Raw genomic sequence first — 13280 nt, forward strand, 5'->3', positions numbered from 1 at the left:
TTCTTTTCAAAAGCGCTTTTACAGTATGACATGATTAGTTGGTGTTAAAAAGAAGACCATGTTTTTGGAATGAATACTTCAGAGCCACTGTGTGATCAGGGGAGGAGGCCATCTCCATATATATATGCTGGCACACAAAATTTTCACGATGCTTTTAAAAGCCGAGCTGCACAGTTAAACGGCTCTGTGGAAAACTCTAGAGGCAAAGTGCAGTGGAGCTTTGTTGACTTTTCAGGGAACTTTAAGAAAAAGGAACAGAAAAGATGAGACGCAAAAAATAGCCTCACTGAAACATTTACAAAAGTTTCGGGTTGACTGAGTTCGTGCTGCCTAATTGAAGAGAAAAAAAAAATGGAAGTGCCATTACCAGGTTTCTCCGAACTTAATATGCGACTTCTAAGACCTATTCGAAATGTAAATTACACCAGTGTTATTCTTTTCAGCCATTGGCATTCAAAAATGAAGCTTTTCTTTTAAAATTAACTTCTAGTTGGCACTTTACAGGGCCAATGTGCTGCCATCCGCTGCCTCTTATTACTCCATGACAATTACAGAACTCAAAAATTGGTGTTTATTAGTCCTTCACTGCAAAAAAGAACACTGACTGCCTCCTGTGACCTAGATAATCTAACCAAAAAGTAGAGGGGGCTCTTAATTTGTCTGTTATACTCGGGAACAAGTTAAGAACGGCAATAGCTCGTATACGGTATCACTCCGCCTAAGCGACAGACCCGGATTTCAACGGGCGCGCGCGTTTTGAACGGAGATGCTATGAATGTGTGATATCGTCTGCCTTTTCTCGCGTAGTTTGTGTGCTGTTGCTGCAGTAGTTTATAAGCATATTAAGTACAGAAAATTACGGAAACGGCTCGTGCCATGTTCAAAATATTCCCAGTAACGCACTAGTACTTGCGGCGCGCGGAGTAACATCCAGCTGCGGTGATGAGGCACAGCGGCAACTTGCGTTGCCGTTCTTAAGTTGTAACCGAGTATAGTCAAGATGCATGCCAAGTGTCGCGCAAATTGCTATTACTGTTTTTGCTTACACAGTCAAGTGTTTCATTAAGAGCTCATCATCCGAATTAAAACATGGCAGTCTGTTTTCCCTGTTAATTCATGCCGTTTCCGCAGTCTTGGTTCTCCTCATTTGGAAATCTAGTTAACCACAATAGTTGCAATTTACGCAGCACGTATGCTCCATCCAAGATGTTTTGTTTCTCTGTGAAATGTTATATTTTACAGAAAATGGCTCATGGCCTCTAACAGTTGACAATGTAAACTCGCTGAAGACTCGAGCCACACTACCTTCACTTGACAGCGGAAGTCTGTTAACGAAGTGTTCTTTATGCAAGGTTTATTTCCAATTTAAGTTTGTTTCGAGATTTCGTGCTGCAGTCCTGTTCTACACTGGTGACTGAAAACAAAGGTGCAATGATCAGCAAAACTTTTTGTTTTAAATCTTGTACCCTCATTCAACCAGAACAGCAATGCAGAAAATTCCGCACTTCCAGTGCTGTGCAGCTGTACATGTAAAAAATAGAGCAGATTTTGATTTCTCTTTTGTTTGTCTGTTTTGTTTTCAAGGAAACGATTTTAACAAAACATTTGCAGGAATTACCGAGTTAAAATTTCGGAGGAATGTGCAAGCCGCTCTGTAATGGACCAACCTCCTTTAATGTCGGCTTCACAGGTACACACACATGCAATGCAGGGAAGACAGTTTTTTTATCACTGCATAAGCTGCCTCGCTTTAAAGGAGGAAGGAGTATCCCTACGGCCTCTGTTAAAGCCGCCTTCACTGCTACACAAATGCATTTCTAGGAAGACATATTTTCAGGCAGTATAAGTTGTATCCACTGGCATGGCACGCATGCTGGCAACCATGTGTGTCGCCTTAGCAATTTGTGTCCTCGAATGCCCTGCGGTTACACCTGCGCCCGAGAGCCAAACCCTGTCAGCAGCTCTCGGTTTTGAAGAATCTGGGGGGGCTGGGGGGGTGGACAATGCGAAACGACGCCTTGAGGCCTGGTGGCGACATGCGGCGTTGCAACAGAGAGATGGCTGGAACAAGGATGGCAGCACAGACCAGTACGGAGCATGTTGCGACATTGAGGACTGAGTAGTGGTTGCTCGTCAATTCTTGTGTGTTAGGAACAGTTTGTCTTTCTTTTTCTTCCTTTCGTTTTTTTCTTTGGCTACGCAGCGCAATCTCGCGCAGCGGCGACCCGCTACAAAGGGCACAGCCACATCACCATCACCATCATGGGGATGCGGAGGCTGTGGCATAGCGGCGTATGCATGAGGCCATCCCAGCGAGCTCAAAAGCATTACCTCAACATTAACTTCTGTTTCGCACGGCGTCGCACAGCCCACCTGTCGCAAGACACAAGTGAAATTGTCAGAAGAGATCAGCTGATTGCCAGCTGCCGTGTTTTGGTATCGGCCACAGATTGCTCATCTGTCAGCTAGCGCCTTCCCATTTGGCCACTTGCCGATAGGTGCCGTCTCCCAGCTAGCAATACGCGCAGTGCTATGCTGCCGTTGTATCTTAACCAGTGCGTGTGCATGGACGTTCACAATTTCTTCGGAAGCATGATTATTTGGTGTTTGTACTGAATGACTCTGCCGTATGCAAGGCGCAGGCACACGTGTAGATAGATACAGTTGAACCCCTTTATAAGAGACACGTAACGGGGAGCAGTTTCTGTCTCTTATACAAGATGTCTCTTATAAGCAGGGTACCATGTTTTCACTAACTGATCAACCCATAGTTCAATGTGGGTACCGTATGACTAAAATAAGCTCAAAAGAACACTACAGCATGTTGCAAAAGATTCATTCAAATTTATGTTTGGCCCCCAGAATTTATGAAACCTTGTTTGCTTCATGACTGTATTTACACTGTTTTTTACAACCGATTCTACAAGCTTTTTTTCCTTTCCTTGTTTGTGGAAGATGAATCGTAGATGTTGAGTTCACAAGCCTGATGAATAGCCAGAGCGCACAGCTTCTTCCGCTGTGTGCTCACGCTATTCATTACGCTTGCAGGACTCAACATCTGCAGTGCTTCTTGATTGGGAGCTACGCGAGTGGGAGAGCCCGCATGTGCGATCGCGCTCCATCCAATGGATGGGAGTAAGCTTCGACCACTTCTGTCAGCTGCATTTCCATTGGCAGGGTTTCTCATTGTAATTTCATAGCTGACTGAACCACTTTGTGTTTGCTGAAATTATAATAAATAGCGACTGCAGATGTCTGTCGTCCACCTGTGTTTCCACAATGAAAGCAACTGCAATTAGTGACTGGTGGCACTGCATGTGAAGTTAAAATGTCTGTTACAAGCGAGATTATTGATTAAACTTCAAGGATGCCTTGTCCCTTATAACCAATCTTCTACACCCAATGTCTGTTATAAAAGAGGTCGATTTAATGGGAAATATAGGGCAACCAACCATGTTGGTGAATAGTGTCTCTTATAACCATTTGTCTCTTACATCAGTGTCTCTTATAACGAGGTTCAACTGTATCTATGTTTGCAGGCAACTGCGATGCAGCATAGGCATTCCGTGTGCCATGCCGCTTTCTTTCGTAACCACTGCTCCATTCTCTGGTGGTGATGCAGGGTTCTCTAGGGCAAGTAGAGCATCGCCACACAACGTTACTGCTATTATTCATGCCTGTTGATGCTACGGCCGAGAATCGGGTGGTAACGGCGCAGACGACAAATGCCGCGGCCTGTTTTCTTTTTTCTGCGAGATGCAGACACATGCGCAGACTTGGTGGGCACTGTCATGGTAGTTTTCAGTGTTTCCAAGAAAAGAAATGGGCCCCTAAACTTTTATGTGCATGCCACCTGTAAGCCGTCATGCTTGAAAATACGCGCACCCTGAGGCCTTGGGTTCGTCGCATTCATCATATCAAGCATTACAGTCAAACAGACCAGTTACCTCTTTGAATGCCCGCAGAAATGCTTCAAGCATTTTAAACATTCGCTGCACCTTTGGCTGCTCTGCCAAACACGTCTAAAAGCAGCAGCTTCTCGTATCCGCCAGTGAGTTAGTGGGCACTTCCAGAAATGCCAGAGATCAAGAACAGAGGCAGCCAGGGACAAAACGGTCCATGTTTACTGCGATCAACATGCCACTTACACGAATGTACAAAATGGAAGAAAATAAAAAACGCGTTCGCAGCTAGAGGCTGCCTACACGAGGGCTAGCTCAACTCGGGTGGGGCGTCCAGGGTGGGTGGGTGTTCGAGTACGCTGTCGATGATGCCGAACTCCTTGGCTTGCGTGGCACTCATGAAGCGGTCCCTTTCCATGGCGTTCTCTGCACCACAGGACAGACACAAAGCCCAGAAACGACGTGTTAGCCCTTTACTTTGACCTCGTGGTTCCATGTCGGGTCAGCTTACAATGTAAGGACCGCTTCGGAAGGTGATACTTTTTGAAAGGCATCAATGTTTTCGAGACACAGCAGTACATTTAATAAGCCACACTTGTATCCTGCTTTCAAGGCCCTTTTAAAGCGGCCATGAAGACAAAAAGACAAAATGCAACTTCGTTCAATTTGAAAGAACTAGCTTGTTGTAACTCCTACAGCCCCGTTCCAGCCACGAAAGACATTTTTTTAATTTGAAAAATATACAAGAAATATTTGAAAACATTCAAATTTCGCTAACAGTGGCATGATATGGGCAGGAGGGACGTAATATAGGCTGGCATTGAAAACATTTTTATCAGCGTGTTAACTGCACATCAGTAGTCCAGTGATACGATCAGACGAAACTAGAGGCCCCACCACAATCGTCCAGACATGGCAGTAGCATCAATAGAGATGTCGCCAGAAAGGGACTGGTGAGTTGCCACTTCATGTTCTTAACATTTGTATGTCCTTAAATATCCTTAATATCTGCGGATCTTTAATATCCACTTCATGTCCTTAATATCCGTACATTATTTGTTTGAAATGTGTGATAAGCTTGGTATCATTGTTAACAGGGGAAAAAACAGTCTTTTTAATAAACCAAACTTGTATTTTGTTCTCATTTAAGATGGGAAATGCGATAGGAAATGCAACTTTGTCATAAAGGTGGAATGGCATTCTATTCCTGCGGAGATTTCACAAAAGCGTTTCCTCGTGACGAAGAAAGCAGCACACAGCGTTCTGCCCTTGACTGCAGAGTAGTCCGGTGACTGAAAATGGGTTGCGGAGTAGTCTGAACAGGAAACTGGTTTAAAGGCAGCGCGACAACCTAAAACTCTGGTCGTAGCCTAAAACTGGTAGGCACCTGAAAGGCTGAAACACATCTCCGCGGACAGCAAATCCGTAAACACGAAACCGCAAACGTTTCCTGAACAGATTCGGCTCACCGATAGTTTCCAGGGGCTGCTTGGTGTGCTTTGCGTAGATTGTGTTGATGGTGCGCTTCAGGTGCAGGATCTCTTCGGCGTGAATCTGGATATCAGTCGCTTGGCCCTGCGAGTTAGATGTGGTGTAGTTCAGTTGACGGGTTCACTCCGCTTCCTTCACAAATGCTTCCATTATTAAGACAACAACGCTACACGAAGGTTTAAGTCCACGATTGCAGCCAATTTGCAGCTTCTTCTTGCTGCTGCATAATTGTTGCTATAGGTGTTAGCTTCGTTCACTATTTTAGAAGTGATAATCATTGGACATCACCTTGGAGGGGCGTACGCTATAACATGTCTTTCTCGTTCCCAGCAAGTGTTGCCATGATTATGGCTAATGCTGCGGTTTTTTTGGCTAACCTTGGCCATATCTCTGCTGGGCAGTCGTCGCGCTAGGCATTTTTTTGGTTTTGTTAACTGCCGGGCAGTCGCCGCAAGGCCCACGCTCCCGTGCGCGTGCTTGGCAATTTCTCGGTATTTTTAACTGCGGACACGAAAAATTACGATTTGCTAAGCAGCTTTGCTCTTAAAAAAACACGCTCCTTACAGCAGCGTGGCCCGAGGGCTGGTGCACCATGATGCGAGAGTTGGGCAGGGACTGGCGCATGCCTGGAGTGCCCGCACACAGCAGCAGGCTGGCAGCGCTGCACGCCTGGCCGATGCACCACGTCGAGATCGGGGGCATGATGTACTGCATTGTGTCGTAGATGCCCAGGCCGGCCGTCACCGAGCCCCCTGCATTCACCGCCATCACATCGTCCGTCACGTTGAGCTGTGGCAGCTGTTTACACGGCTCACTTTTCTCAAAGGGACAGACAACCGATTTTTGTGGAGTGCGTGTCCTCTCGCTCGTACGAAAGCCAGCGCTTTGCACAGTGGGATAACCATGAGAAATTTCTGAACAAATTGGCGGAAGTAGATTCAGTTTGGCACTACACTTTCTGAAGTCAGAAAGGTGGTGCCATGTAATGTATAAACATGACGCTACTGTTCGTATATATAGGCATCCCTGTTTTTGTTTCAATACATGGTTCAAAAACCACATAAACGAAGAGAAAAGGCAGCAGTTTATTATTGTTTCAGCTCAAAGCAGCGTTTTAAATGCCTCTTTTCACTGCACGTACAGTTAAAGCTATGCTGCCGGACAACTCACTGGCATGGTTGCCAGCATTTACTTTGGCGATCTAAAAATTTTTAAACATTCAAGGACCTATCAGAAAAAGCCGTTCTGGTTCAAGTTGTTTTAAGTGATGCCCTTCCATTTCAGATAAAGAAGCTGTACTACACAAAAATGGATTGTCTGTCCATTTAAGAGCGAGCCTGGGGGGACCTTTCTCTTAAAAAAAAAAAAACAAGCTTTGCATTTGCAGTGATTTCACTCCATGTAAGGAATGTCTCAATTTGTGCATCACAACAAGTCATCACATACATTACCCATCATCCCATCAATCATCTTGACAAACACCCATCATCAGAAAGTACAGTCTGAGGAACAACGGAAATAAACTAACACTCAATTCTCTTTGCCTCCGTTTTGTCTTTAGAAGTTAAAGAAAGAGTGTATCCAGAAAATTGAAAATTATTCTTGTAGCTGTTTTGGTTGGGCTATTTTTAAACCTCACTCCTCCTTGGCATTTTTTTTTCTTCCGCCTAACACCAAAGGGTTGGCTTTGCCACTCGGCCCACAATCTTGCGGTAGCTTTTTTGCGCGATGCCGAAGCTGTGTGGGGAACAGAAAAGGCCACACTTGCACATATAATGCGCACACAGAATGGGCATACAAAAAAATGGCATTCATGTTTATGCTCCAAATATTTCCCCACTTGCCACTTTGGTTAACCCACCTCTTAAACAGTGCCCAAACACGTTCATGGTTGAGATCCACTTATGTAAACAAGCAATCGAAACACGTCCAATTCTGCCTATCATGACGGGAAATTCGAAATAGTACCAAACCACTTTCTGCTCTCCTTAGATTCTGAAGAGGAATCAAATAAGGGCTTTCATATCTTCAAAGGGAAATGAAACTATGCAAAAGATATTTATCAACACGCAGATTCAATGTAACCAACAGCAAACGGGCCCAACAAGAGGCAATCACAGAGCGGACGCCATTACGTGTAAACACACTCTGCAAATCCAGAAACCTTCATGCAACCACTTCGCAGCGGTTCACAGCGCACGCAAGAGAACAAATGTCACAGCATCTTTCTCCAGCAGTGAACTGCGTCTCATTTTAAATAGTAGCAGGAATAGGAGAGCACTTCTCTTTACCGGCTTCAGCGAGCGAGCTTATGGTTAGAAGTCCTCGAAATCTAAAGGTCAGGCAGTTCTCGAGTGATCAGCAGCCATTTGAACAATCTGTCATTGTGTGCGATTGTGTTAGGCTGTTGTTGCATGCCCAGAAGTGGTGCAGGACTTACAGACAACCCCGAATTTCATACCCCGCTTCGACATCACAACTTCAGGGGCTATTACGAACACATCAGGGCGTACTGAACATCCTGAAATGTTTGGAGTGCACCAACAATTCAGGGGGGAGGGGGGACATTGCCAAACCATTTTTCTTGTGTACACCTGACAGGCAACAAAAGCACATTTGCATAAGATATATTGAATGACTGGTAAGTCAGTTTTTCAGGGTTTTTTTTTTCTTCTATGTCTCAGGAAACATGTTTGCTGATTTAGCGCCAAAAACAAGTCGGCATGCGGATTATTAAACATCAAACTAGGCCAAGCACCAGAGGGCACCACTACCCAGGCCAAGAACCGGAAACTGAGAGATAACACCGCTGAATCAAGCTCATGCAAATACTTAACACTGACTAACTAGGTAACACGGAAACTCCTTCTCATCACAATGTGACATCACACGAACAGAGGTTGTCCAATCAGCATTAGATGGGCATTCCAAAGACATGCAACGACTACAAACAAAATTCCCACAGTTGGTTCGATCCTTGTGGAATACCTGGTCTCGTATGTACTATAGAATTGAGTGTAGGTTGCACAGGTTTAGGCACTGAGGAACGCCCAGTGGGGGGGCCACACACCTGGGCTGTTGATGTACATGTGGACAGGCTTCTTGTTGCTCTCGGACTGCAGGAACAGCAGCTGCGCCACCACCAGGCTCGACATCTCATCCGTGATCTGCAATGAGGCCAGGTCACCTTCCATGAACGGGAGGGCAGTGCAGCGACCAACACTTATACCCCTGTCACACGGGCACTTTCAATCGCGATTGAGTCGATCCAGATCGAGCTCAATCCAGATCGGGTGCATGCTACACGGCAGTTTCAATCGCGATCAAGCTCGATCCCGCTCGAATTCAATCATGGTTTCTCAAGCGTGATCGAGGCTTCCAAGCGCGATCGAGGCTTCCAAGCGCGATCGAACGAAAGCGGCGATACTCTCGTCCCGCTCAGTAATGACACGGAAGGTGGAAACTCCAACTAATCCCACAAATTGTGTCAAATAACTTGACCCAAATGAACGTCCGGTAACATTTCCATAGTTACGTATACTTACGACCGCGCGAAGTTAGCAGATGGCGGCCGCAAGTACATTGTTAGCGCCATCTGGCGTACACGAGTGCAAGCGGTGCAACATCTCGATCGGGATTGAAACAGGCCGTGTAGCAGCAGCAGTGCATTGAGCGCGCTCGAAAACCCGATCGCGATTCACTTCAATCGCGATTGAAAGTGCCCGTGTGACAGGGGTATTAGTCAAGCACTTACTGGTACACAGTTGAACATCGTTACAATGAACATTGATATAGCGAATTATCGGCTATAGCGAACTGAATACAAACTTTAGTTGGTCACGCTTTGTTTCAATGACACTTATTCTTTTATAACGAAACGGAAACCGTGAGAGCCGCGCGCGATATCGGATGTAACGAAGAAATATTTGACCAGGAGGCTGAGGAGCTACTTGGAAAAAACCCCCCGTAGTCAGGAACTGCGCAAGTATCAAGGCCTTTTTGTTCGTGGACACTGCGGAAAACTTCGTCCTGCTCAGTGCTGTGAGTAGCCACCAGACGAAGGTCACATCCTTCACCAAATAAATAAGGACGCAGGCCTATTTTTTCAAGTGAACTTTGTTCTGTCATAGTTTCACATACTCATGTTACGATTCGTTGAGCACGAAATGCAACAAGGAGAAAGGTAAGGGCTACCTTGTTTATAGTGGGTTCGAAGACTAAAAAATGCACTTGCGCACCAGGTATTTTTGCGCGAGCCAGACTGTCTATTTGTTATACCAAATTTTTACATTTACTGTTACAACGAATATCGGTTATAACAAACTAATTTGCTGTCTCTATAGTACTTCATTAAACCGAGGTTCAACTGTACTATAATTTTTTTTTCTCTCTTATGTCAAACTGCTACAGGGATCGATTCAATCCTGCTGTGCGCTAAAACTTCTTGGCACACAACAATCTTGTTTTTTGTCTTTTTGTAACAAACATATGTAACCTGCCTAGTGCCTCCCCTTCCCCATTTATGTAATCTCCTTGTCATCGCTGTCTTTTTTTTTCTTTCGAACTTATTATGACCACTTGTAAGCTGCTGTGTCTTCCCCACCCCCTTATGTAACGCCCCAAAAAAGGGTCTTTAAGGGAAAATGAATGATGATGATAAACAAAATTTTACAAATACAATCTATACTGCAGACACCACTACATCGACATTCCCAACTCAAATGAATTTGTTGAAGCGAGGGCTGCATTCTGTACTTCCCCCGTGTACCTTGTCTTGTTTTTAAGGTTCATGAATAAAAACGCACTGGTGTGATTTCACCAAGCACTCCCAAATAATGAAGAGGAAGCTACCTCCATCCATAAAAAGAATAGTATACAACCCATACATGCTGTCAGTGATAACGATTGATTGATTGATCGATTGATTGATTTGTAGAGCTTAACGCGCCGACGCAACGCAGATGATGAGGCGTGCTGTAGTGGAGGGCTCGGGATTAATTTTGACCCCCGGGGATCTTTAACGTATGCTGAAATCTTGTACACACGGGCGTTTTTGCTTTCGCCACGGCCGGGAATTGAGCCCGTGCACTGCCAGTGATGACGTACGGAGTGGACACCTGGTGCCTTACGAAACAAGTGTAAAGCCAACTTAGGGCGGCTCAACGGGCCATGGAACGAATAATGTTAGGAGTAACACTCACGGACAGGAAGCGAGCAACTTAGATCAGCGAACAAACAGGAGTAGAAGATATGATAGTTCAAATTAAGAAACAGAAATGGACTTAAGCTGGCCATGCAGTTGGGCGAAATGAGCACCAGTGGAGCACCAGGGTAACACCGAAAGACGGATCTAGAAGACGGGAAAGGCCATTAACGTGATGGAGGGATGACATAAGGAAGTTCGGAGGCAAATAATGGACTCGGGCAGCGCAGGACAGGAGCGGGTGGAGGTCAGTGGGAGAAGCCTGAGTAAGCTGTCGATGATGATGATGAACAAAATCATCGCGTGGCCTTCACCTTCGCCTCAGCAGATACCGCTATGACACCACACTGACCTGCAATGCAGTTTGAAGTTCTCTCAGTCTTCAGAATTCCGATATTTCCCTATTTGGAGGTTATTACTGGGTCTGTTTAGGCATCAGTTACGTCAAGCCTATGTCTCACAATTGGTTCGACATTGTCTTGTACACTCACCAGTATTGCAACCTGTACTGGCATAATCAAATAAGCCGAAGTGAAGGTTCGCAAAAAAACAGCCCCTTCAAAGAAGTTTTTTTTTTTTTTGTCACGGTATTAAAACACTGGGAAACTCGTTTACACTTCGCGCTAGAACGTAACGCGTACTAAAAAAACACCAGGACACTCATTTTTAGGCCTCGCACCAGAGCGCTTGGTGCTTCAAAGACACGAGACTTTCGCAGCTAAGCTGTATACCTGCACCCCTCAGCAGTTTTATCTCCGCGGGCAAAAAACGCCAAGGTGCCAAGAATACAGTTATACACTACATGCTTTGCTCCTTTAAGGGTTTCACGTTAGTGGAGATGGCCCGGGATTTTTTTTTTCTCTATGATATGGAGCATAAACTGGAAGAAAAAACCCGAAACATTGTCTTCTCACTCTAAAATCTAACCTGACACGGTGAGAGGACACTGTTTGACATTCACTTCCCTTCTAAACGTCACAATGGAGCATACTGACTTGCATTTTCCGGTGACTGGCCTGTCGCCGTTATATGCAGTGGGTGCACTTGTTACAGTTTCATTGCATGAGCAATAAATGGGGAATGTTGGCAAAACTGCTGTGCCAATTCGCATCGGTGTGTCATCAGAGCGAGCGATAGAAGAGCACAGAACAAGTGAGTGGCGAGGGTGCATGTCAAGAACTCCCTTCGCAATGCTGGTGGCATTGACAGAAACAACAAGTGTACTAAGCGCAACACACCAGCCACCTTTGCCTTGAGGGGCCTTCATGTGATTCTCACTATCGCCTGAATGCGTTATACAATCGAGCCTGCAGCCAGAGCAGATGGTATGCAATGGTGGCAACAATATGCCGGTACCGATAGGCCATAGAAGGAACGATAGGCAGCCATTACCGCTGCTCAAGTGAGCCAACGTCACCATTGAAACAGTTGAAAGCTGAGCGCGGCTGCAGAAACGTTGTGTTGCGGACTTCTCTGTGAAGCTGGCGAAAGGTGTGCGCATTGGACAGAGCCTCACGTTGGCACGGGAGAGAGACGAGATGCTCACGCATTTTTAAAAACCCACCACTGAATCAGCAATTAATGTTCTTTAGCGTGAACATACTGCTTCGGTGGCTTTGATGCAGTATATCCTTCTTCACAGGCGCCCATCAATTTTCCTTTAACAGGTCAGTATAATATCGAGCAGAATTGTGTAGAGCACGACAGCAGCAGCACTCTGATTAAGACTAGTAGGAACTTTTCAGGTATCACTCGTCAGACAGAGCGGATATTCCGCAGATAGTTATTTAGGTGCCTGTCACGTTTGTTGACTCTACCTGACCAGCAAGAGCAAGGGTGTGAAAAATGCCCACGTTGGGTCACGCTTTGGGAACAAAAGCTCTAATTAGAGTGTGACGTGTTCCAGCTGCAACACATTGTGTGTGCTACATGCTATTTTAGACAGAGATTCAGTCCCTTCAAAACCGTAATGTAGGGACAGTTGCACCGCACTCACGAGCCGCTAACTCTCTCCCTCGGCGTCGGCCTGTGGTGTCGGAATGGCTCTGGTCTGTGCTAGTTGGTACATCTTCGATGGGAATCAGCTTGAATAAAATTGTGGCACAATCAGGCTGCACCCGGACACACGCCGAGGATGTGATCCTTCAAGTTCAGGTTATTCGGCCTCCCTCTTCCACTCACCGGGCCCATAACGCACACGATCCGTTCTTTTAGGAGCCTGCTGTAGATGTCGTAGGCCCGCTCCCCGCGACCGGTCTGCTCGATCACGATCGGTATGAGCGGGTTGCACTGCGACCAACTCGTGTGGATAGACCGGCGCGGGAGGAACCGCCGCTGTCCGAGGCCGGGGCAAAGTCTGCTCGCCTGCAAACAACACTCCGGTCAGTCTGACTCGCGGAAGAAAGCAGCTTCATTTCAAACATGCGACCCTTCGGTTATTTCATCGGAATGCACTTGCCTTTCCTAGAAAATTCATGACTGCGGTTCACTGAAGTTGATGTGCGGCAAAACAGAAACCGAAGAGCCGCAAATGATGGCGATGTCGACTAGAAAAAAATGCAACTTGAATAAAACATTTTTTATTTTATGCTTATCACATTATTTTTTATTATTAATTGGGTTTTAAAGTTGAAATAATTATATGTGGTACGTAAAATTACATTTGTAAAAATTTAGGAGCACGA

The 13280-nt window shown here is 45.6% G+C and overlaps 1 protein-coding gene across 1 annotated transcript; it reads right to left on the bottom strand.

Moving 5' to 3' along the window:
• Positions 1-4102: 4102 nt before the first annotated feature.
• Positions 4103-13185, bottom strand: Clpp (Caseinolytic protease proteolytic subunit). The gene is made up of 6 exons (XM_077693192.1): positions 13055-13185; positions 12778-12960; positions 8464-8560; positions 5958-6145; positions 5372-5477; positions 4103-4328 (listed from the first exon to the last, which is right to left on the bottom strand). The coding sequence occupies exons 1-6, from the start codon at positions 13070-13072 to the stop codon at positions 4213-4215; spliced, it is 708 nt and encodes a 235-aa protein (XP_077549318.1). The 5' UTR covers positions 13073-13185; the 3' UTR covers positions 4103-4212.
• Between the last annotated feature and the right edge of the window lie 95 nt (positions 13186-13280).

Source organism: Haemaphysalis longicornis, unplaced genomic scaffold, assembly GCF_048455015.1.
Source record: "Haemaphysalis longicornis isolate Haplotype H1 unplaced genomic scaffold, Haemaphysalis longicornis Haplotype H1 scaffold_12, whole genome shotgun sequence".
NCBI lineage: Eukaryota > Metazoa > Arthropoda > Arachnida > Ixodida > Ixodidae > Haemaphysalis > Haemaphysalis longicornis.

Bases quoted from the DNA above. Each gene is read 5' to 3' on its own strand.
- Clpp (XM_077693192.1), bottom strand. The intron at 8,561-12,777 runs GTGAGTGGAAGA...GCCTCATTGCAG, and splicing joins TCGTGTGCGTTATGGGCCCG to ATCACGGATGAGATGTCGAG. The intron at 4,329-5,371 runs GTGAGCCGAATC...CCTGTGGTGCAG, and splicing joins GCAGCCCCTGGAAACTATCG to AGAACGCCATGGAAAGGGAC.